This window comes from Petromyzon marinus, chromosome 48 (assembly GCF_048934315.1).
Source record: "Petromyzon marinus isolate PM22_M1 ecotype Great Lakes invasive population chromosome 48, UKy_Petmar_22M1.pri1.0, whole genome shotgun sequence".
In the NCBI taxonomy this organism is placed as follows: domain Eukaryota; kingdom Metazoa; phylum Chordata; class Hyperoartia; order Petromyzontiformes; family Petromyzontidae; genus Petromyzon; species Petromyzon marinus.
The window spans coordinates 1,297,007-1,322,956 of record NC_133714.1 but is presented as its reverse complement, the minus strand read 5'-3'; the positions used below and the strand labels follow the sequence as shown (position 1 = coordinate 1,322,956).

General features: G+C 48.3%; 2 protein-coding genes and 1 long non-coding RNA gene across 3 annotated transcripts in view; 2 read left to right on the top strand and 1 right to left on the bottom strand.

Annotated features, from left to right (window-relative positions):
* LOC116952705 (hepatocyte growth factor-like protein) overlaps positions 1 to 17,543 on the top strand; it is a 53,036-nt gene extending 35,493 nt beyond the window's left edge. The window contains exons 15-18 of the mRNA XM_032972298.2: positions 6,298 to 6,441; positions 11,539 to 11,645; positions 15,133 to 15,272; positions 17,204 to 17,543. Coding sequence (XP_032828189.2) covers positions 6,298 to 6,441; positions 11,539 to 11,645; positions 15,133 to 15,272; positions 17,204 to 17,368 — 556 coding nt within the window. The 3' untranslated portion in view covers positions 17,369 to 17,543. The remainder of the gene's footprint in view (positions 1 to 6,297; positions 6,442 to 11,538; positions 11,646 to 15,132; positions 15,273 to 17,203) is intronic.
* On the bottom strand, positions 1,724 to 21,884 carry LOC142931066 (uncharacterized). The gene is made up of 2 exons (XR_012947072.1): positions 21,750 to 21,884; positions 1,724 to 3,174 (listed from the first exon to the last, which is right to left on the bottom strand). It is a non-coding gene; the product is annotated as an uncharacterized LOC142931066 (long non-coding RNA).
* Positions 21,885 to 22,080: 196 nt separating this feature from the next.
* The window catches only part of LOC116952745 (uncharacterized), a 114,330-nt gene continuing 110,460 nt past the window's right edge, over positions 22,081 to 25,950 (top strand). Inside the window, exon 1 of the mRNA XM_032972354.2 lies at positions 22,081 to 22,861. The gene's annotated coding sequence lies outside the window, so the exon portion shown is untranslated. The remainder of the gene's footprint in view (positions 22,862 to 25,950) is intronic.

The following is a 25,950-nucleotide window of genomic DNA, read 5'->3' as shown; positions in this document are numbered from 1 at the left end:
ATTTGTGCGGCGTTTTTTTGTTTGTTGCGAGGGAGGGAATTTCCACCCGGTCCACGCTGATTTACATCGCTAAACGAAGTGGCAAAACGCCGCTTGGGGTATTTAATGCAACCGCCCGCCGGTCGAGGTTTCCAGTTGTTCAGCCCCGACAGACAAATTTCGCGAAATCAGCACGGACGCCCGACGCTTTTAAGGAGTCATTGAGGCACCGCGTGCGGCGCATATAAATCTCGAGAGAAGACGTAACGAGGGCTTCTGGGGAGGTCGTCTGTGCCCAGCAGAGGACAGTGGAGGTGTGCGAAATCCCCCCAAAGGCACTTGCACAGGGTTGATGAGTTAAGGTCAAGGGGTCATCGCGGCTAATTCTGTTGGTGCCACGGAATGTCGCCATCACTTCCCCGCACCTCCGATTATAGCACGGTTGGCTACGTACTGTGCGAAAGAAGTTCAACGTACATACTTCTTGATCCTGTAGTTGCGTGGTCAACACCTGGCCTGCAAGATCCGCTCACCTCTGGGTGGCACTGCAATGTAACCTGCCCTCCTCCACCACCCTTGCATGTATGAGAACCAGAATATTTATTTATCCTGGAGGAATCCGATGAGCTATGAAACAATTTTTTCATAGATGTCCAGTCGTGGTGGGTCAGCAAACCAACCATTGTACCAGTGCCGGATGATCCCAGTAGCAAAAGTAGCTAAACATGTAGTAGCTACGGGCCCCACACTTTCAAGGGCGCCGCGCTAAATGCTTTCAAGCTATAAATTCCGGTTCAGTGATTCTGCACTCGCTCTATTAATATAGTATTATACCACCTTAAACTTTTATAAACGACTCGGTGTTTAAGCTTAGCAATTTGTCGTATTATCTGGCTGTATAGAAAATGAAAAAAATACAATGACTTTACTATGCAAGTAAAAAATGTATGTGTTTTAATATTTCTATTTTACTTAGGGCTCCTTTATAACATCATATGCTACAGGCCCCGCACTAGCTTCATCCGGCACTACATTGTACACCCCCCTTCCTTTGCGGTTGCACCAGATTCAAGAGCCGAATGGTTCACAGGGCTATACCAAATAAATGGAACTATGAACTATCACCTCTACAACTCTGTCCTGCCACGGACTAGTCCACCTTCCCAGCTACTTACTCTGTCGTTCCCATGCCATTTCGAGCATGCTCCACGTGTATCTGCACTGCGTTCGAAGGTCATGGTTTTCTTTGGCTGTGCTTCACCACGCCGGTCAATGTGGGTTGGTGAAGCATGAGAGAGGGGAGGAACCATGACCAGTTCAGGTGTTCGCCATGGCGGGGATCTTAGTTCTCTGCATTCGTAGTGAAGCTCACTCACTACTGAGACACTTACACACGACGAAGATCCCCCGTATGGCCTTTGGCACGCCTTTACCTTCAAGATAAAGAATGCTGTCTCTGGTGAAGGCCAATCAGTTTCAAAGACAATGTATATATTATTTCAGAGCATGTTTGTTTGCATGTTCACCACAAGTACAGACTTGGAATCCGGTGTTTGAACATCTTAACACCTGTTTTATTTCCAGAAAGGGTAAAACTTATTATTTTCTAGATTTAAAGCTTTCGTGACTGCAAGGATCCATACTCTTTGGTTCTATTCGGTAAAGTCATGTTGTTTTATTTTTTACCTACGTGACTTTACCGAATAGAACCAAAGAGTATGAAAACTTATTCTTATATTTAAAAAAAAAATCTACCCTTGCAGGCACAGCCTCACTCAGCCTGACTCATCCATGCTACGTTTTTTTCCCTCCTGGGGATATTGAACCGTGACCTTCACAAATTAAAACATTAACGCCCCTTGCCCTCCCCTCCTCGCAAGGCCACAAATGAAGGCACCCCCGCACAGCGGGGCGTCGGGTGAACCAAATCAACGTCCCTCACTCGAGCGCCCGACGTCTCGAGAGGTTGCTTGGCGCTGGTAAACGAGCGAGCTTCGTCGAGCGCTTGGAGCGGCCTGTGGTCTCTTTGCACCCGCCGCCTAGCTAGGCAGGACGCGGTGACTCGCAGTGACCATCGCGTGTCTTGCCGTGAAGCAACAAAAAACCACAAAGCCGCTTGCAGGACGAAAGGCCTCCACACACCGCGCAAGTTGCGGCGAGCTATCCTGACCGTGCTTGACGGCGCTACGTCGGCGCGGCGTGGTGGTAGGGTGGGCAGCAGAGGGGTCGGAGCGTCGGCACGGCAACAATTGGGGTTGTCGCTGTGCTCCGCTTTTGCTGACAATTGGGCCTCGAGCGGATTAACAACACCGGCATCACGCGTGGTGATTACCCGCCCAGGCCCAATGCAGGCTCGAGCTGATAGATCCGGCTGATAAATCGAGCTAATTATTTGGTGGTGGTGATGCTGCTTCTGCTGCTGTTGCGTTCGTAGAGGTGCACAAGGCCAATTAACAACAGCAAAAACCTCAACGCATTGTCAACAACAACAACAGTGTGTGTGGCCTTCAAAGAAAAAAACATAAAAGGCGACCTTTTGGGCAGTGGTCCTTATTCATAGCACGTGATAAGTTCTGGTGAGATCAGGTGCGTGCATTTTTATGGGTGATTGGGCCATCGGACTCTCTCAATCGACGCAGTGCAACGGAACGTTCACGCTGGAGTCACACGGCGAGTCACGGCACGCGTCCATCTCTGTGCGTGCGCACACGTGTGACAATTTTCCGAAGCGTCGTGCGCGCGCTTGCTACGAGACCCCTGGGCCCTGTCCCCCTTTCCTCCACCCTGCAGCGTTGCCCCAACTCTGGCCACTCGCGGAGACGCAAGCTCCTCGTTTTGTTGTTGCTGTTGCACGCCGCCCGGCTGTTCACACGGCGCCCAGCCGAACCACGGCGCTCTCCGTCCACTCCTCCCTCCCTGCTATCTGTGAGCTCCCGGTGATTTCACAGACTTATGCTTCTTTTTCCATGCGTTTGTCACACTCATGTAGGGTCTGCTGTCCTTGTCAACCTTTGGTTTCACAGACTTGGTGGTGCAAATCAAATCCATCGTGGACCCCCCCCCCCCCATCTCCTCCTCCTCCCCGGGTCGCGTTTCGACACTACCGGAGCGGAGGCTTGACGGTTTTCCCGCTCGCGATGTCCGTGCCGTGTCTCAGGTGGCTGCCATCCGTGTGGGGGAAATCCAGAAGGCTTCCTGGGGGAATATTTACAAGTCCCAGTTTTTGTCAGTGATTTAAAAATACACCAACCGCCGAAGACAATGCATTTATGCGTAGTAGTATATATATATTTTAAGGTGTCCTGGCAATGTGAGATACGCTTCTCCCCCGTGATTGTGACCAGGCTTTTTGTACGCACGATATGACCGAGTGACACAACCCCCTCTTGCACAGTACATCCCCGGGCACACGCTTGGAAAATAATATTCAACACAAGCAGCGGCCGGGCCACCCACAATTTAGGCATTCGACAATATAACCCAAGCGCCAGAGTCGGCCACCTCTTTTATACATCGCCACGGGAGACGTTGGACGAGTGATAAAAATTCCACTACTCCACACCGAAGGAAGCCCACGAGATGAAAGCGGGTGCAGTCACAAGTCGGTGTGGCCGGGCGGCTCGGAGATCAGAGCGCTCAGCTGGCATCGGTACTGGGTTCGTATCCTGGTATCAACCTTCCCATGGTTAAACCCAGTTCTCAAGTGAGTTGATGGTCTCAGCCAGGTCACCAGTAATCTTTATTGTAGTGACGCCTAATAGCAGTGGTTATTTTGTATGGTTATAAAACACGGGCGATGTCCTGCTCGTCATTACAAGGACAGAGATCCCCCGTGTAGCCTTCACAGCATGTTGGGGCAAGTGCTGTTAGCGAGCACCTGTGAATACCGCCACGGAACACGAGGGGGTGGGTGGCCAACACCACGCCCGGCCGCCTTTGTCTCCCCATTGGGAATGTTTGCACACCACACCAGGTACTGGTTTAAGGCTGAGTCGACCTAGGGGAGGCCCACGACCGAGTCAGATAATCGTCACTGGCGTTGTCCGTTAGCGGGAATCGAACTTGAGTGACCGGGTTCGTAGTGTTGTGGCGCTAAACGCTGCAGCTACCGCTCCCCACTCTCCGTTACGCACACGAGCAACAACTGCCGAGCGTCGCCTGGGAGCCAAGGTGAAATCCGTGCTCTGCACGGATTCCCTCAAGCTACACGCAACACCCTCGGCTCAACGTTACCGCGAACAAGAGGAGTTCTATCGTAACCGTCACACGCAACACACCGGTCAGATGAGGCCATGAAGGAGGCTGTCTGTGGTGTAGGTTACGAGGACAATGCAGTGCCGGATGAAGCTAGTGTGGGGCCTGTAGCATGATGTTATAAAGGGGCCCTACATTTAAAAAAAACACACACACAAATGTTAAAACACATGCATTTTTAACTTGCATCGTAAAGTAATTTTATTTTTTCATTTGCTATACAGCCAGATAATACTACAAATCATTAACCTTAAACACCCAGTCGTTCATAAAAGTTGAAGGCCTGCCTACCCAAAAGCTATATAGCTCAGTGGGCCTTACCTGGCAAAGTAAAAAAAAAAGTTTTAAAATAGTTTAGCAGCATTACCACGTGTTGACTAATCGATTATATCAATTAATACAGCCCATGGATATTTCCATCCAATCGCCTGTTAAAATTTTTGCTTTTAGGTTCACACAAATTGTATACAGATCAGTGGATTTTTCCTGCATTGCCCTTGTACTGTCCATACTTATTACTACACCTATGTAATTGGTTTGATTGCTCATTCAAGTGCTAACCATGCTCGAAATCCTGTTCAGCTTCTGAGGTCTGATGGGATCCAAGGCATTCCGGGTGATTTGGTCATGGGTATGTTTTCTTCAATTGGGCCCGTTATCCATCTCCTATCATGTGGTGACGAGTATTGGCATATAGAATTTATTAATCCGGGGTTTTTGGGATCAACACTGCAGAACATGAATGAGAATTCCGTGAAGCTTCACTGGTTGCCGACTATGCAGTCAAGACGACATGGCAATCAAGCCAATATAAATGTCGTTGCGAGTTTCATCACCATTTTGACTGGACGGTTTTTAACGGTTGCTCGTTTTTCTTTAAGTTTGCTCTCGATATTACGACACGTGGTGAATACATTTAAAGATCTGGCTCCGGCAATGAGCAGTGCCACCACCCAGTGATGGAGAAGAAACAACTTGAAATAACTGCGCGTGAAGCCACTTAACCTGCAACTTCAACTGCAATACGGGATGGCGAGATGTTAACTACCTCGCCTGGTGTACAGGAGGTCGTGGGTTTGATCCCAATCTTTACGATGCCTGTTGTATATTTTGAGTTTGCATCTCTCTCTCCCCGTGGTCGCGTGAATTTTTATCCAGGTCCTCCAGTTTTGTCTTCCACATTTAGAATCAACGTCACGCGTTTTCGGTCAGTGGGGCCTTACCTGGTAACATTAAAAATAGTTCGTTTTTTTAGTTTAACTTCATCTAAATTACAAAGCGCACCATTTATAGGAGCCGCGTGTTCGCCGCTGACCAATTAAAACATGCTCGAATCCTTTTTCGGCTGGAATTAATCCTAAAATTTAACGAGGCTTGGATGCAGCCGTTGAAGATTGTGGAACCATCAACTTTCTCTACACTCGAGAATCCCGTTTCATCGCCGGTGGTTGCTAGATTTGAACCAAGATCTCTGTGGTGCTGGCTAAGCTGTTTGACGTTGTATTAGCATCCTGAGCCACCCAGCCTACCTCATTGTCACTGCACTTTAGCGAGAGTATCTCTAATGCCATCGCGAGTAGGCGTCTTACGATTGATTTTGCCAATTGTGCAGCTCTTCCAAATATTCACATTGTTGGCACCGCTGGCATTTGAGTTGAGCCCTTTGAAATACTGCGAAGACCCAACGGCAAGCGCTGCTTCCGTAGATAAGAAAATACATTTGTAAGCATTGAGATTGCAGTTGCATGAAGAAGAAGAAGAAAAACAATTGTAATTCCAGGCAGCTTCTGCTGATAAAACACAGCTCATCTCTGTGCATTAAGCAGTCATTATTATTTGAAGCTTCTACATGCGCAGCATCCACGCTTAGATGCCCAATCAAATTCAAGAGCAATCGTGCGCCATTTGTGCTCGTCTGAATTAGCTCTCCTCGCGATGAATGTCGGATGCCGGTTCGCCAGAGAGAGAGAGGGAGAGAGCTTTCACGAATGTGGTATAAATTAACGCGTTTGCAAACGGCTGTATGACGTGAGCGCCCGTATATATTTTCGCTCGTCGCCGCAGCCACGGGAACGTGTCCGAGTTCGAGGCCTGGCTGGGCATGGCGAAGGTGAAAGAGGGAATCCACGAGCGCATGCAGGCCGTGCCGTTCTCGCGCATGTTCTGCGGACCGCACGGATCCAAGCTGGTCATGCTGAAGCTCTCCAAGTGAATCGCACGCACGCACACGCGGGCACATACGCACACACGCACGCACGGGCACACACGCACACACGCACGCACACGCGGGCACACACGCACGCACGGGCACACACGCGGGCACACACGCACACACGCACGCACACGCGGACAAATGCAAAGATCCCCCCGTATGGCCTTTTACGGACTGTTGGAGCAAGTGCTTGTGTTAGCGAGCACCTCTGAAGGCCAGCACGGCACACGAGGGTGGCCAGCACCACGCGCGGCAACCGTTGTGTCCCCAGTGCTAATGTTTTTTTTACACATTGCACCAGGTACTCTGTTTAAGGCTGAGTCGACCTAGGGGTGGCCCAGAACAAGTTCAAATGTCCGTCACTGATATTGGTCGTGAGTGGGATTCGAACCCGGGTTGTCAGGGTCATAGCAGATAGTGCGCTAGCCACTGCAGTACCGCTCCACATCAAAGACAAAGACATACGTACGTGCGTACGTACGTGCCACGTACATGCCATGGCTCGGTTATATCGTGACCGTCTATATCGCATTAAATATTTACGAGACGAGAGCAGTGCCTGGGTGCCTGTGTGGCTCGGAGGTCAGAGCGCTGAGCTGGCACTGCTGAGATCCTTGAGACAAATCCAGGCTTCAGCCGCCAGTGATTAAAAACCGGGTTCTCAAATACAGTGATTTTATGGTCTCTGCCCGGTCACCATTGACTGCGCACACACACAATAAATGAACCACCCAGCCCTTAATTCGGCTAAATTCCACATCAGAGTTTTAAAATATTGGTTTGACTCTCATTCCACAAATATTCTCATATGTAGAAGTGCGGCTTGGAAAGTCAAGTGCCGCCAGAGGATACTTGAGATGCATCAGCGGTAGCTCTGTGATGTCTGCTTCCACGAGCCATCTTCTAACACTCTGCATGGTGAGAGATCTGAATGGAAACATCATTTCGCGACACGACTCTGATTAGCTCAATCGGGATAAAAAAGGTAAAAAAAATAACAAAGGAGACGTTTACTTTTTTAAGGGACTGCAAGCACCAATAACCACATAATTACCACTGCTTTAGAGCAGACGTCATATTTACTATGCTGAGGCTGAGTACTAGAGACAGCGGATGTATTTAAGGACCCATATTTAAGTACACCGTGGTGCCCTGACAAGATCAGTTTGGCCTAGAACCATATTGTTTCGATATTTTGGGATTTTAATTCAGATGATTAATTTCTATATAATCGTAGGAGAATACATTTTAGCAGGCACCAAAGTTAATTGTTTTATTCTGTTAAGAGTTTACGCGGCTTTTATTTATCACTCAAAATAAGTGGTTACGTCAGCGAAATTTTTAAAAGAGAGTGAGTCAATGGGTCACGTGATTAATTGCCAATCTTAAATAGCAATGAAATCGTGGACCGTTTTTAGATTGATGCACGTTGAGACAATGTGGCGCAGGGAGTCTTGATGAGCAAAAACCACCGGATTGATCTCTAGGTCTCCAAGTCATCTCGGCAGAGTGTGGAGATTGGCCCGATGGAGTGTATGCTAAGTACAAGTTTCGCTGTTAAAAACATTTAGTTATTTATATTTGTTACCAATGGAGGAAGCAACGGAGCAGCGGTTAAGGCACTGCGCTCTGAACACACCGACCTGAGTTAGAGTCCCGGACATGGCTAACAACAGTGGCGGCTGATATCTGAACTGTTTTTGAGCCTCTTCCCTTTACCAAGCCCCACTGATCAGCATGGTGAAGTATGGTCAAACAAACCCCCATGACTGACCTGGCATGGAGAGAACCTTTATTCAGCAGTGGATTGACAAAGAGCTACACATTTTAATTTGTATTTGCTACTGGTGAAACTATAGATTCGCGCAGTAGTAATATGCAGATTATAAACTAAACATTTATTATAATTTACGTGTCGTTAAACTCACCACCACCCAACACAGCCAATTAGTAAGGTTTCTCACGTAAACAAAACATGCCAATTCGTTACTAGTTCAGCACACCGGTTGTGTGTTGGAGAGTGAACCCACTGTAACAATTACATTGGTCGCGAAAGCCTACGTGTTAAATGTAATTCCAGGTGCCGAAATTAAATGAAGAACGAATGTGTTAGAAATGACAAAGTACACATGTCAGCAAAATGGCATCATCGTGTTTCCACTCAACAAAGGAGAGCGAAAGAGCAATTCCTGATGTGAACCAAACGGTTGGCGTGGGAGGCTGGAGAGTGACGCACGACCTCAGCCTGCCAGGCAGAGATCTCCCACTGCCAGGCAGAGATCTCCCACTGCCAGGCAGAGATCTCCCACTGCCAGGCAGAGATCTCCCACTGCCAGACAGAGATCTCCCACTGCCAGGCAGAGATCTCTCACTGCCAGGCAGAGATCTCCCACTGCCAGGCAGAGATCTCTCACTGCCAGGTAGAGATCTCCCACTGCCAGGTAGAGATCTCCCACTGCCAGGCAGAGATCTCCCTCTGCCAGGTAGAGATCTCCCACGCACGGCGCACGGCGCCACCGTGCCATGACGGCTTCCCTAAATCAGCCGACATTGTCATTAAAAGTCAAAGTCAAAAGGTCCCTGTACTCATATGATGGCTCATTTCCATTACATGCCTCGCCTCCCTCCCTCCCTCCCTCCCTCCCTCCCTCCCTCCCTCCCTCCCTCCCTCCCTCCCTCCCTCCCTCCCTCCCTCCCTCCCTCCCTCCCTCCCTCCCTCCCTCCCTCCCTCCCTCCCTCCCTCCCTCCCTCCCTCCCTCCCTCCCTCCTTTTTGTCCCCGATCAGAAGAGAACAAAAAAATGCTTGGTTATTCGGCACTTTCATTCATTAATTCGTGTCGTGGTTTTTTTATTGTTTCATTTTGGAATTTCACGACCCTTTTTTATTTTCTAAACACAAGCAATATAAATGTACGGTAGTCCCTCGGTTAACGTTTTAAATCCGTTCCACGAAAGCTACTGTTAACCGAAATAACTGTAAATTGGATTCACATATAGGTTGAAAAATAAGTTTCAAAAAATTAACTAACTCCGACTAGACAATCCGCAAAGCTATCACTCCAACCATGAAGAAGGACCCTCTTGAGCCTTTCGAAACCATCACTTTACCCTACATTGCGGGGATCACAAAAAAGATCTCCAAAATCTTGAATAAACACAAGATCCAGGTCCGATTCAATGCATTACATAAAATCCGTGATCTGGTTCCGTCTGTAAAAGATGTGATTCCGGACATACAGTACCCTGGCGTCTACAAACTAAGTTGCCTCTGTGGTAATAGTTACATTGGAGAAACCAAACGGCATGTCTCGGACCGCATCCGTGAACAAAAAGCAGACCTAAAACACGGTAGGACCAACACCTCGGCCATGGCAGTAGGCTCACATGACATTGACTTCTCCAAGACAGAGGTTCTTTGCAAGCCATCTGGCTACCATGAGAGATTCGTTCATGAGGCTATCCACAAATACAAACACAGAGACAATTTCTACCGAGAAGATGGATTCTGGCTTAGTAATCACTGGAAGGATTTGATAAACCATTTCGGGTCTTAAATTATTGTTCCCGCTTACGGTGGCTTTCAGACCGCATCCATTATTTTCGTCTCCCCTCCTCCTCTTTTCCGAACATAGATGGACTCGTCCATCTGAATAACTGCCAAATCGCTCTCTGTGGTGCTAACGTTAAAAAGAAAAACCGCCACTTTTTTCAAATTTTCTTGCTGTGGTTTTCACACCTGATGATGATTGCTTGTGTTGCAGTCGAAACGTCGTGATAATTTTATTGTTTTATATTTTTATTATTATATTGTTTCCATTCTACGTGACTGCATCGAAAGAACAAAGAATATAACTGCAAGAAGGCTGTTTTTTCCCACTGCCCAAAACAGAAAACGTTAAAATGTTAATTAAACCAAGTCGAGGTCTTAACGGCTCAAATGGTACGTCGCTGATTGGCTGAGGGCATGGCTCAGCCACACTTTACGAGTGCTCGGATTGGCCGAAATTGGCGCTCATGTGCATACAACTTACACACACCGCTAATCGACATTTTAACATTAGTCAAAACCACGGGGGTCCAATGGGAGGCTAAACATTAACCAAAACACCGTTAACCAATGTTGTCACTGTTAACCGAGGGACTACTGTGGAGCATGCATCCCATTGGAGACTGTGGAGACAGAAGCAACACAAACCCATCCATCCCTCATGTGGCTCCCACGCCTACGCAGGACACAGTCTGTCCCTCCCAATTCATTCCGCCTCACTTAGCCTCACCCAAGTCCTATGCGCATCGCAAAGGTCCCCTTGTCACTCTCCTTTGCGTTTGTCGTTCCGTTGTCATTAGGACTCATCGGTGCAAGCGTAGAGCCATTGTAACCCGTTTGTGCCTGCAGGACTTATATTGAGCAGCCCTCTTCCTGCACTCCAGCTGTGAATCTATGTCTTTGCACCTGGCAATACAGGACACATTCAATAATAACGACAATCTATCTCAAAATATCACAACGCTCTCAATGCATTTGTCAATAACACTGCCTTGAGGTGAGGCTATGAAGAAGGGGCAACTTTTTGCTTTGCGCAATACTGACTGCCAACACAGTATCACCCAATACGTCGTTAAATCTAAATACCGTTCGGTTGTTACTTAAGCGAAATAAATATATACCAAATTACTGCTGGGACAACGATGATCCGAGTCAAATAATCGACTAAAACTTGTAATCGACTACGTTTGTTGTGGTGGATTACTCCGGCACCTTCAAAAACTGGCAGCAGCCCCCAAATCCTGCCTCGCGAAGGTGGGAAACCCCCTACGAGCCACGCCTGGCATGACGCGGTTGGTAAATTTCAATGACGTCACCAAGCCCCCGCCCATCACCACCCGTCCAGAGGCACATGCGGGAACAGAGGCGAGACTTTCATTTTAAACTTTTTTGTTTCGTGTGTCATCCGATCGGCGGTGGAGAAATTAAAACGATAAAATCGGTATAAATAAAAAGTAACTCTAATGTTGTAAAAGCAAAAAAAAATGCGTCGAGAATTGACACGCTTGGCTTGAACCGGTGGTTGTGGTACCTCGTCTCTCTGCAGGCAGGTGCTGCTGAACGGTTCCGTGGCCACGATCTGTCTGCCAGACTCCCACGAAGACCTGGATCTCCAGAGTGAATGTGAGATCTCTGGCTTTGGAAATACCCAAGGTACATCTCTATCTCTCTCTCTCTTTCTCCGTTATTCCAGCACAATTTATTGGGCACACAGGCAGAAGATGCCTTGCAGACTCACACTGGCAATCACCTTTATTGCACGTGCATCGACGGGCATCCCTCGATATAAATGGAACAGATACGGTGCTGAAAGTGATCCGCAATGTGAAATTCCGTTAATCGAGCCCTGTTTTCCATTACATATCTATGGAACCTTTTTGCCAGTATCCAAAATGATGAAAAATAAGAATAGCTTTTACCCTTTCTAGTAATAAAACAGACGTTAAGATGTTCAAACACCAAATAGATACCTTTGGCAAGGTATCAAGTCTGCATTAACTACACATCATTGTGGAAAAACATGCAAACAAACATGCTCCGATTATATATGCATTGTCTTTGAAACTGATTGGCCTACACCAGAGGCAGCCTTCTTTATCGCCTTGTCTCACCAGTGTTTGACCAAAAGTGCAAATAAATTGTCTTTGTGTTTTTTTCATTATTTCCATTAGATAATTGGAGATGCGTTCCTTCGGCAAACATTTCACGCCTCAGAAACGTAACAACTTAATCACATCGAAGAATGTAGATAACGTTTTTTGAGCATGTGTTTAATGGAAAATGTATTATTTTCTGGTAAAACATGAATAATAATAATACTCAACTTCTTTGGTTCTTTCGGTAAAGTCACGTAGAATGAGAATAAAATAATACAATAAAATTCTCACGACGTTTCGGCCACAACACAAGTGGCCTTCTTCAGGTGAAAGGAACAAACCTGTCGGGACGACAGAGCTACAATGAACGCTGCTAAGATTCGCAGCGTCTTTTAAGCTGGTTGAGAGAAGTGAGGCACCTTGACAAAGGGGTTTACATATCAAACAGGAGAATTTATCATTGAAACAGTTGAGGGATTAGCTTGTGACTGGTCAATGCCTACACATCCACAGAGGCACCTAGTGCATGGACGCCAAAGGGGCTGCAACAACTCAACTGTCATAATACTCAAAATGAGTCAGGGGAAACTAGTAGAGTATGACAAACGCATTCACATGACCTGGAGCACAATGACATGTGCTCTAGGACAAATGAAAGCCTCTGCATTGTTTGATTTTTATCCCCCCCCCCCCAAGTTTGTGTTAGAATTTTGAGATTCAAAATGACATAAATGCGATTTTAAAGTAAGGTATATGGAATCAGTTCCTCGAATTATAAGTTACATCTTCGTAAAATTCCGTACATCGAGTTGCCTTATAACAAGGGATGACTGCTTCTAATAAATCCATTTTGTCAATCCACTGTCAGATGAAAGTCTCCCTACGCGGTGCGGGATATGGGGCTTGTTTTGGGCATACTTCACCGCGCTGGTCAGTGCGGGTTGCTGTAGGCAACGAGGGCAGACGCTGGAGCATAGAAATACAGTACAGCGACGAGTGTTAGCTTCACTGCCCTCTGCTGTAAATGTAGCCACACGCCTGTCTATTGCAGTCGTGGTCGCGTATCCAAGGACAAAGCACACTTAAATCGACTTCACTTCTGAGAGCCGATCCGATGAGTTGATCATCAGAGTCGAATGGGCCTTGTGGCCTGCTGGTGAATGTCGCTTTCGCAGTGTGAATCATTTTCTGTATGAAAATAGCAAATTTAATAATAATGATTACGGTCTGAACCAGGTCACTAATGGCTGCTCAAAAAAGCCCACCGCCATATGAAAAAACCGCCAGATTTTTCTCATTTGAATTGTGAGAATTGTTGCAATTTCCAGCTCATGAGACAGCACGCTATGTAGGTGGTGAAACGAAATTGTTCCCGGAATTGATAAAGAGAGTCCGGTTGAAGAGACCGTTCGGCAAATAGTTATATGATGTCATCTATCCACGGCTATTCACCAACATAAGGTGATGATGCACTGATTACTGAGAGAGGTCTGACATGGAAAATTCTGTATCTCGCCAATATAAATTAAGCCTTGTCCCTTTCTGATATCATCCTGATGGCACGATTGGACAATAATAAGGGGGATGGGGGGGGGATGAGAGTGGGGCAAGGCTTTAATGAATTGAGCCACGGCTTAAACATGAGATGTTCCAGCAACACCGAGTAACCTTACAAAACCCCCAACTGACAAACGTTTTACTCATATCGGGATTCTAAATAGGTATGGTATATGAATAGCCTTTAGAGTGCGATAATTGGATGGACGTGTAGTGTAACAGCTGCAATATGTTTCTCCACTTTAGTCGGGATTTATTATCTCCAAATGGGAAGGTCAGCCCGTAGGAGTGCAGTGTCACAATTCATTTAGATGTCCACAATGCTAATTGTGTAACTTTCACTTCTAATAACTTTAATGGCTGCTCGCAATCACATGTTTTTGGGCTTGAGTCTTTTTTTTTTCCACCTCGAGCAATAAGTAGGTCGGATACAATGGGAATAATGCTCTGGTGACGTTAATGCGCAGCCAAGGAAAAATCACGAGCACTCACGTTCTCTGCCCTCGACTCTCGGTTTTGGATCCTATGGGAGCAGTCCCTTGACCTCCAGGATGACTCAAAAAGGAAACGTTCTAAGTCCTTGTCCTTGACCCTGAGAACCTTAAGGACCTGTGTGTGTGTATGTGCGTTTCACACCTGTCAAGGTGTAATGCCTCATGACAGCTGTCGTAGAATTTTTTAAATCATGAGCGCTCATTGTAATTGTAACGGTGCGGCATTCATTTCAGAAATAATTATCGTGAGGTGAATTAATCCGCGATTTATCCATTTTGTTTGAAAGTGTTTAGCAAGTTTTTCTTGTTGTAGCCTAGAGGATCCAGCCTTTACTAGGCCTCGACGCTAGGGTTGCCACCTCTAAGGTACAAAACACCAGGATATATCTTGTGCAGAAGAATATCTCACAATGCCAGAAGAGGGGAGAGCTGCATGTAAATGCGTTACCTTGAGCGGTCTACGATGAGTAAGCAACTAACAAACTGTAACTTGAACTCTCCCAGGAAGTCTTTCAGGCTTCCCAGGATGGCTGCCTCAACTGGAGGTGGCAACCAAAGTTGACAGTGGCCTTGTCAACAGCAACCAAATCGCTCGCGTAATTGTGCGGTTGAAATCGTCGCCCGAAAATGCTTTTGTCCACAAATGAGCGAGTAGTTGCACAACGTGGAAATTAAACAGCGCGTTCCGGATTGTAAAAAACGATCATACGCATTTCCCCAAAGTGCATGCGATGAATTACATCACCGCACATCTCCTGAGCAGATGGCATGAACGTAGAGCGCTGCCTCTACTTCGCGCAACCAGTACTGCGACTGTTCGCACAACTGTTTGCACAGATGCCCGCACGAAAGTGATTCGGTTGCATGCGCCTAAGCTGTGCAAGCTGACCTCCGACTTTCGGGCTCCACCTCGGCGTCCGTCTAGCTGGTTCTCGGCCTTGCATCCGGGGCTGTCACCGCTCACCTTGCTCCCCGTGTGGACCTCCTCACTAGGCACCGGTGATGAAGGCTTCCTCAAGACAGCGTTCGTGTCATTGGTCGATGCCGAAAAGTGCGGACAGCTACACAACCGGCACATCCGACAGCGTGAGATCTGTGCGGGAAAGGGGGACAGGAGCGGCGACGCCTGCGAGGTGAGCAAGCGCGTGGCATGACCCCCCTGGGCTGAACGGGGCGGGGAGCGGTTGCGTCAGGGCTGGATTAAGATTCTTGTAGGCCCTCAGCACTTCTGTTCCTTAGGCCTCCAGTGATAACTTTCCAACAGTTTGTGTACTGCTGCCCCACGTTACGACTACTACCGCTGTCACTCCGCTTATTTCACGCGTACTTCGTCCAGCCGCCGGACAGATGTCATTACTGATACGTTCATTATTTAGTCTGTGCCCTAGTTCGATGGGAGTGCGCTGTGCGCTGCAGATAAGCAGATTTAATTTGCAAACTCTGCCTCTTTATGTATACACTGTGCCTCAAGAAGATATCTTGGTTACATTTTTTATCATACAAAAGGGAAACATGGTCAAAAATAGTTTTTCATAGGCCCTGGGCACTGTGGCCTACTGGATAATACTACTCCGAGTTGCATGGCAGAGAGCGATTTGTCGAGGATCCTGGTGAGTTTTGGACGTCGATGCGTGCGGCGTGTGGGAGCACAGCCACTGAGAAGGTGCAGCGATGAAGCTGGTTCGTCGTGGGAGGGTGCCACGTGGATTAAATATGTCGCAGGAGTACGGCAGCAGCTCAGGGTGAGGCGGCGGGTTGGCCATCGCTGATGATCAAGACGATGCACATGGTATCTGAAACCAGGCCTGTCCCTCCTCGACATGGTGTGGTCAGCATTAGCACGGGGGGTGACAGTGGTGGACTAAGCCAGCCTTAATGGGTGCTTGCTGACCGTCATAGGTTGCTGTTAACTTGCAACGTGTTGAGAGAGCTATTCACCCCACGCACCTTGAATGTATCGTCAAAAAATGCGACGAGGTGTGATGGGAACACCTTTTACACCTTAACACTGCTGGATGGAAAGAGGCAGAAGGGGTTCGGGGGGGGGGATGCTATCACCGTCGTCTCAGCTGCCGTGCAGCAGCGGGGAGATCGAACTGGCGGCCACCTCTGGATCGGAGAAGTCCGCTGCCGCCACCCTTCATTACCCCCCCCCCCCCCGCTGTGGCGGCATCCAAGACAGGGCCGTGTGGCTAGGCAACAAAAAACGCGAACGCCGATTTAGTTTTTCTTCAGTAGAACTGCAGCGCAGAATTTGCGACGATCAATCGGATCGTAGCAGGAACGGTGGCGGTGCGGGGGACAGGTCTCAAGCCAGACGGTGGGACCCTGTAAGAGCAGACCTTGCACGTCGCGGTGTTGGCTGTGGAACACCGGTGGCATCTGGCAGAGAGATGGGAATGACGGCGAGGCGCGATGGTATCAGTGGCATTGGCCTTGATAATATTAATTATGAGCGCTTCTTCATCTTTCGTGTGGATTAATAGCAGCAGATTAAAGCTGTAATTTTAGATTTGTTATCCACTCAATGTGTCTGTTCAGAAGCAGAGTGGATCTCGTCGATTCCGCCTTTAAAATGAGCGAAGACAGCGGAGTGTTTACAATGTGATCGATGGTTTGGGATTCGTGGCCGCACTCGCAGGAACGGTTGGGTTTGGGGATTTAGGGGACGGTCCACGCCTTGCTGCCTGTAACCGTGGCAACAGCGAGGGTGGCTGTAACGAAGTGCGAGCGGCAGCGCCGCGGTTACCGCGATCCGTTACAAACCCGGCAGAGACCCGAGGTCGATTTCCGCTCGCGCCCAACATCGGTGAGGAATATTTGGAAGCGGTCCTGGGCCTCCCCCAGGTCGACTCGGCCCTCAAATGAGTACCCCGGGACCAGGCGTGTAAACATCGCCGCTTGGGAGACAGGCGGCCAGGCGTGGCGCTGGCCAGCCCAGGCCCTCGTGTGCTGTGCCCGCCTTCAGAGGTGTGCTACGCGTTAACAGCACTTGCCCCCAACATTCTGTTAAGTTTATACGGGGGTAAATCTTCGTCTTTCTCTTGTTTGCCTTGCTAAACAGAAGGACTACGGAGGCCCGCTGGCCTGCGTAGACTACAACGGGCGCTTTGTCCTGCAAGGGGTGATGCCTCCGGCTCCTGGCTGTGGTTTGACCAACCTGCCTGGCGTACACATCCGTGTCTCCCACTACCTGCACTGGATACACAAGATCATCCGCACAACATGACTCGTCCCGCGCATTCCCACTCGCTTCACGTTAATGTCAAAATTGTATTAAATTTTCCATTACAGTACAATCATTTAACTTTAATTTTTTTTACAACATAATATTGATTGCGGTAGGTATCACATGTGTTCAAATGAATTTGTTATCGTTCGTAATAAAACGTATAATAAACTTGTGTTTGCCTCTTTCGTCACATGTTGATCAGGCGCAGACGTTTCACCCATCATCACAGTGTGACGCGGAAACCTCTTTCTAATCGGACTCTTTTCAAAAACGACCTGTCCACAAATGACAGCTCAACAAAGTGGCTTATCAATATAGACATTTATAGTAGCCAAAAACTCTAAACGCATGTTGATTATAAATGTGGAGGGAAAAACCGGAGGACCCGGAGAAAAAGCCTTTCGACCACGGGGAGACACGTAAACTCCAAATATACAGCAGCAGCAGGCGTCAGGGTCGGGATCGAACCCACGACCTCCTGCATACCAGGCGAGGCAGTTAATATCTCGTCACCACGGCATCCAATGATGCTCACCATCGTGTGCCCGTGGCGTGCCATCTGCACGAACTAAAGCACCCATCTCCTTGCTGAATTGAGAAAAAAAAAACCGTCCAGCACTTTTTGTTTTAAAATCCACGCCTTCGAGTCCAATTACAATTGCACGGGCGCACACTCACAAATCAGCACGTAACACTTGTTTCACACATTGCAGGACCCCCCCCCCCCCCCCCATCGCTGGGTTAGCAAACCAACAGTTATATGATGTGTATTGTTTCTCCCTCTACCCCCCGTTTTTTAAATTCTCCTGATTAGAACACTCGCTTAGCATTTGTGTTTCACCCTCCTGCTGATAAGCCAAGGACATCTGGCGTCTAGCGTTTTGTTCCCCGAAGAATTTTGTCCGCGGGATTTTTATTTTTAAAGACGTCTTAAAAATATATATATAATCCCACATTTTCACGCCGCATAAAATGGCAGGTGGGATTTCACAACTCCCAGGGCCTCGTGTCCATCAGTGAAGGATTCCAAAGGAAGGAATCGCAGGGTTAAGGCGAGTCAAACAAATTACACTCAGGGTGGCTGGGTACGACCCACATTTGCGGTTGTGTCTCAACATGTCTTTGTGGTCGTGCTGCCGATTCACAGCTGGGTTTGCTTGGGTCTGAGAGTGCAGTATATATGAAATATTACGAAACAATTTTTCTTTATTTTACCAGGTAAGGTCCCACTGAGCTATATAGCTCTTTTTTCAGAAGCGACCTGGCAATTACAAATGATAGCTCAACGAAGTGGCTCATCGTCACGTGGAAATGTCAAGCAGCCAAATACTGTAAACGCGTGATGTTGATTCTAAATGTGGAGGGAAATCACCAGAGGACTCGGAGGAAAATCCACACGACCACGAGACAGAGACACGGAAACTCCAAATATACTACAGGCGTTAGGTTCTGGATCGAACCCACGACCTCCTGTATACCAGGTGAGGTCGTCCACATCTCTCCACCGTGACGCCCCCATATGAGAGCAATTGTGGGGGACAGCCACCTTCATTTCATTTATAGACCAAGCCACAACACGTCTCGTAATAATCATTATACTGATTTAAAGCTTTCGTGACTGCAGGGATTCATATTCTTGGTTCTTTCGGTAAAGTCACGTAGAAGGGAAACAATAAAATAATATATAGAACAATATTGTATTTTTTATTATTTTATTGCTTCCCTTCTACGTGACTTTACCGAAAGAACCAAGCATAATCATTATACTCTTAACCCAAACGATAAATGCGTTGAGCTGCTTATCCCAGCGATGTATTCTGTTCAATTGAGAATGGCGATATGTTCAGGAGCGAGATGCCCATGTCTGAGGTCTGCTGCTGGCCACGACGAGAGGGCAGCTCTTCACTCGGCAGCGCTCCACTCCCCCTCTCTGTCTCTCCTCCCTCTCTCTTACCTACAGAGCCTCTTGTTACAGCAGCCCTTTTGCCCACTTCAGCAATTGTTTCTTGCTGTGGTTGTTCCACCTGATGACGGACGCTTGTGTTGCGCCCGAAACGTCGTGATTTAATTTATTTTGTTTTATTTTATACCTACTACGTGACTTTTACCGAAAGAGCAGAGTAGAGAGAGAGTTCGTGTCGTGTTGCTGTTCCTGCTGTTGAAGAAGAGCAGGCGACAGTGGGATTGCTCTGTGGTGTATAGTTTGAGTTGCATGGCCACTATCGCAATGTGACCTGTCTTTCATGTACCTCTACGTATCTCTATGCGTTTATATCTCTGTGAATATCGACGTATGTCTATGGGTTTACTATAAGGTCCACAAGTTTGGTTTGCATGGCCACAATCGCACGGCTGTGGTTTGTGTTTGAGATTTTCCATTATTGAAGGGGATGTGGTACAGCATCGGTCTGGTGATGTTTTGGTTCGGTTGATGGTTCCACCGGTGTCTTCGAGGAATGTCAAGGCCACGAAAAGTATATACATTGTGCATGTATGAAAGATAAGACAGCAAAAAGAGTGGGCAAATGCAATGCAAAACAAGCGACTGCACAACAAATTTACTCCGGGCAAGACAGGATATACAGTACAGTGAGGCACAAACGAGACATAGAAACAGTGGGCACACACTGAGGCTGTACTCACCTCATTTCAGATGAGGTGGGGTGGAAAGGTAACGGTAGGGAATGGTGCAGGTTTAATTGCAGTGAGAGTGTTTATTAGTCAGTACAATGTTCGTCTTGCAAACCAAATTCGAGAAGAATTCGTTTACGACGATCGGGAATGAGATGTGATTCTGCAATTGAATTAGCGGCCTTAATCAATGGAATGGAAATTAATTCTGCCTCATTGGCATATTGGCCATGGATATCGTTTGACCAGACTTGAGATTCGTCGGTGTGGGGAGGTCTAAGGGTGATCAGGATGGTTCACATCTCGCTCGCCACCGACGTTGGCTGTGGAATCGAACTTACATAGCATGGCGCACTAACCACTGCACTACACACAAAGATCCCCCGTATAGCCTTAACAGACTGTAGGGGCAGGTGCTGTTAGCGAGCACCTATGAAGGCCGGAACGGTACACGAGGGGGTGGGTGACCAGCACCACGCCCGACCGCCTTAGTCTCCCCAGTGGCAATGTTTTTATCCACCGCACCAGGTACTCATTTAAGGCTGAGTCGACCTAGGGGAGGCCCAGGACCGGTTGAGATAATCGTCACTGGTGTTGGCCGTGAGCGGGAATCGAACCCGGGTCGCCAGGTTCATAGCGCAGCGCTCTAACCGCTACACTACCGCTCCCCATTACCACTAACCACTGCACTACACACAGACACACACAGACACACGCACACACAATGAGATTGTGTGTCGGAGACCATATTTGATTGCTTTCATTAATGTAAAACATTGTAGGTAATTAATTCATAATTATTGACATTTATTTTATTTGAGATCAATGTTATATTATATAACGACGACTTGATTCGCGTGCAATCGATTTGTCTCCTGAAAAGAGATTGTCAAAATCTCCAAATGTTGGCCTCACTGAGAAACGGTTCGCTGGCGCGTGGGGGCCCCCCGCGCGCGTGAGACAAAGGCGACCGGGCGTGGCGCTGGCTACCACCCCCCCCCCCCTCGCGTGCCGTGACGACCTTCGTAGGGGCTCCTCGGTCACAGCACTCGCCCTGACGGTCTGTCGACACTTTGTGTGCGGGCTTAGTTGCGCGTGACCGGTCGAGCGTCAGGTGTGCCGCTGGATTATATAACGGTGCAGCGCGGGGTTTACGCAGGTAAGTCCAGTTCGGCGATACTTTGGCTTAATTCCCACGCTCGGAAAAGACTGCACAAGGGCTCGTGCAAGACTAGCGTCAAACAATACATTTGGCAATTGTGCAGCGGAAGCCAGAAGTGGCGTCGTAGCGAGTTGGGGCAATGCATTGCCGTAGGCACGGCAATTAATGTTCTGCATTGAGCCATGAAGGTTGTTACGCACAGCATGCCGGCTTGGGTGGGTGAGTGCAATTCTTCCGGAGGTCAGTTTCCAGGGCTGCGTTTGAGGAATTGAAAAACAATAAAGTAATGACCCAGTCAAGGTCGCGCCACCTGCAGGCGACGTCACTGTGCACTCTAAAAAAAGAAAGACATGGCGCATCGCGGCTTTTAATTCAATGGATTTCTCTCTCTCTCACGTTTAATGGAAAACATAACTGGAGACACAACACGGTGCCTTATTGATTTTGGACAACAAACGGCCCATAGGTTAGCGCGCTAATTTCACAGACGATTCAAAGACACGTGGACAATTCCTGGCGATGGTGAATATTCGCGCGTGCGGGCCTGGAGCGACGCGCGCAATGAAAAGGGATGAGGGAGCGTACTTGCGAAGAGCGATTTGCCGAGGAAATCCCACGTGAATGTTGATGAGCGTGGCAGACGTCCGGCAGGGGAAGGCAAAGTGATTCCTGAAAACCTGCGGAGAACTGACTGGTTGGTGTAGGGGGGAGGGGGAGATGGGGATAGTATTTCCATGGTTACCTCGGAGCCAGCCAATGAGCAGACACGTTAAGGGGCGAAAAAAAAAGGATGCTCCTTTAAAACGGCAAGGATAGGGAGGGGAAGAGGGTGGGGGCTTACAGCCGACAATAGACGACAATAGTTCATTCGCTCTGCCTCTGGGAAGCCAGAGTGGTGAAGCACCAGCGACAGGGATAGGCACGGGACAAGCTGGGGGGGGGGGGGGAGCTTACGAAAGAGAGCCGTAGAATAGAGAGCCGAGGACAGTAATGGATTGAGGAGCGGTGATGATTCGAGGAGATGCAGCGGTAGGAGAGGGGTGAGGTGGAAAGCAGGCGCATTGAGGGATCAGTGTCAGAATCAGCATCATTAGCATCAGCAGCAGCAGGATGATGATCGTCGTCACCATCAGCGTAACCCGTTAAGTTAAAGATCCCTCGGATTAGCGGCGAGACGGGGGAAGGTTTGGAGGGGGGGGGGGGGGGTCTGTGACCGCAGTCGAGGAGGAGCGCCAGACATTCTAAGACAAAAGGCGGATTGGCCCAGTGTTGGCGGTCGAGGCAAGAGGGCGGTTGGATTGCTGGGTCCGTGAGGACGAGGCGGGGCTGCTGCTGCTGCTTGCTGATGCTTGCTGCTGCTGCTGCTGCTTGCTGCTACTGCTGCTGCTGCTGCATGTTTGATGGATGGTGCGCAGCCGAGCGAGCTGCGGCCATTGCGAGCTGGCGTTGAGGTCGGCAAGGCGTGAGGAGACGGGGAGAGGAGGAGGGGTCTGGGGCGGCGTGGGGACGAGCTGATGGTGATGGGTGTCAGACGGAGGTGATGTGGCTTAGGCGATAGCATTTAAAGGGCAAAAGAGAGCGAGAGAGACACCGAGGCCGAGACGACCGAGAGAGGCATTGGAGGCACTGTGGGCGGCTGGAGCGCTGTCCATGGTGCTGCTCCGGTGGGTGTCCGTGGAGGTGCGCGAGCCGAGAAGGTGGGTGGCGACGTGGAGTGGTGGTGGATCGCGAGGGCGTTTGTGGCTGCCTCGTGGTTGTCTCGTGGGGGTTCTGTTGTGCCGCATGCGTTGGTGTGGTCACCCCTCCCCCCCCCCCCAGTGCGGTGCCCTGGGTTGTCATCCGTCGGATTTGGCTTCCGTGTGGTTGATAGGAAAAGCCAGACCTCCGCACCGAATTATGATTGTTAATTGCATCGTTACACAACACCGCACGCACGCATGCATTTGCACATTCGTGTGAATGTATTACGTGCGTACATTAAACATACAATGAATGTATATACAAAGGGTATATTAGACATACACATTACACAGTATTTATACATGTGTGTGTGTGAGCTTGATATGATGTGTATTATAATCTTTATTAGCGGAGGTTCAACTTGTGTGTTTATATGTACATTGAACTATGCGCATGTGTGTACTATGTGCACCTCTCGGCCTACTGTATAATTAATATTTTATCGGTTTGTGAACAGATTTGGGCGGGGGGGGGATGCTAAAATATCCCCACATTACATTCACTTCTGAAGCACCGCCGTCTTTATGAACCTGTTATTAGCCAGGCAATGATGTGATTACAGCTGTAATCGCATTAAGGATAAAAACCCCACCATGTAAGGCTTGTGTTAAATCCAAGACTCCCGTTTGTAAGTCGCTTTGCCCTGTCTTTTATATAACAGCGTCGACTGGTTCTACACGAACAACAAAGCGCCACTTTCATTTGTAGGGTTAGGAAAAATTAACCCCTCCGCCTACAAATCCCAATTACTAACGACGGTGATGATGCTGATGATGCACATTCTATACGTACGTACCGGGATTATACTATTTACATATTGCATCTCGCGCGTGACATGTGCATGCACATGCGGTTGATCTGATGTCGATAATGCAGCGTTTTGCATTTGACGCCGGCTCTTAATAACAATATTTATACAAATGTCAATTTCATCCTAGTTGCTGCAACAACAACAAATCCGTACGGAATTGTGGCCACTGCCAATGTTCGTGGTTGTGATTTGGCAACCGTGGCTATACCGTGGCGAGTTCGCTCGCCTCGCGATCGGAGGGCTTGCGAGTTCAAGTCGTGGTCGGGTGTGGACGCAGCGCATCCACACATCCGGGGTGTCAGTGCAAGAAGCGGCGCTGCGATTGTCCTATAGATCGACTTACGCCCTGTAATGATCGTCATCAGTCGGGATCAATCCACTGCTGGATGAAGGCCCCCCACCCCCAAGGATTTGGCATGTGTGACGGTGAAGTGATAATAACAATGCATCTAGCACCTGCACGTGAACTGAATCCATCGCTCATCACATCCACCATCTCTCTCCATCTCACCATCTCTCACCATCTCACCATCTCTCTCTATCTTACCATCTCTCTCCATCTCACCATCTCTCACCATCTCTCTCCATCTCTCTCCATCTCACCATCTCTCTCCATCTCACCATCTTTCACCATCTTTCTCCATCTCACCACCCCTCTCCATCTCACTATCTCTCCCCATCTCACCATCTCTCTCCATCTCACCATCTCTCTCCATCTCACCATCTCTCTCCATCTCTCACCATCTCTCTCCATCTCACCATCTCTCACCATCTCTCTCCATTTCACCATCTCGCTCCATCTCACCATCTCTCTCCATCTCACCATCTCTCTCCATCTCACCATCTCTCTCCATCTCACCATCTCTCTCCATCTCACCATCCCTCTCCATCTGTCACCATCTCTCTCCATCTCACCATCTCTCTCCATCTCATCATCTCTCTCCATCTCACCATCTCTCTCCATCTCTCACCATCTCTCTCCATCTCACCATCTCTCTCCATCTCACCATCTCTCTCCATCTCACCATCTCTCTCCATCTCACCATCTCTCTTCATCTCACCATCTCTCTCCATCTCATCATCTCTCTCCATCTCACCATCTCTCTCCATCTCACCAGCTCTCTCCATCTCACCATCTCTCTCCATCTCCGCGGTAGGCGCAGGATACTCTTGCGCCGATGAGGAGGCGGGGGGGGGGGATTTGGGGGTTCCTCATTTGGCTGCTATTGCATTGTTACTCTCCACCACTGGCCACCATCAACCTCCACGAATGGACACGTGTCGCTTTATTTTCCGAGTCGTACATTTGATGAACGCCTCCGACACTTTTGTCGGTTCTCAAATTCACGCATAGCCCCCCCCCCCCGCCCCCCGTCAGTGTTAATTCCAGCCATGCAATTCTCCACACTTCTTTGGGCCACTTTTTTCAACCTTTGTTCCGTGTTATTTTTAAATGTCCACGTTCCCGGCCCACGTCACAGCAGGTAATGGGTATATATATACATAAAAGCACGTCAATGTTTAGACACGGGGGTATATTGCTATTCGTGATTGGGTTCACCTCTCTAAAGCTCCCCATCCTACTCTCTGCCACCTCTTTATGAAATTACTGATCGTATCCCACCTTCGCCAACTTGCCCCTTGGTATAAACATCCTGCTTTTGTCCATATCTACGTTTGTTTAGCGACCTTGTCGTACGTTGCTCCTAATTACCTTGAGCACAACTTTTCAGTCTTCTTCATTGAGTTTTTCTGTCATTTCCCCGCAGTTTATTCCCAGCGGTTGTTATAATGACGTTTTCGTGAGCAAATCCGATTTGAATTATGTTTCCTCTACTCATACTTCTAACTTCTGTCCCCAAGGCATAGTAGATAATTAGCTCGGGAGATGACCACCGCCCACGTGCTCGGACTGAATGTTGAACATAGTTCATAGTTGTAACACTGTGAATGAGTTTACACTTATTTTATTTGTTACGCAGATAACCCAATTTTGCCAGTTTGCATGTCTCTTTTGAATAAGGAGATCCGTGGTGTTGTGAGCACAGCAACACAAAGACAAAAAAACATAAACACAGTTGAATCTCGATTATCCGCGCTAAACACGGGGAGGATAGCGGTGGATAATTCAAAATCGCGGATAATCCGAAAATGTAAATTTTCCGCGGATCTCTATGCCAAAACCACTAATGTAGGTTTAAATCATGCTTACATTATAAACATTGAGTTTGTTAA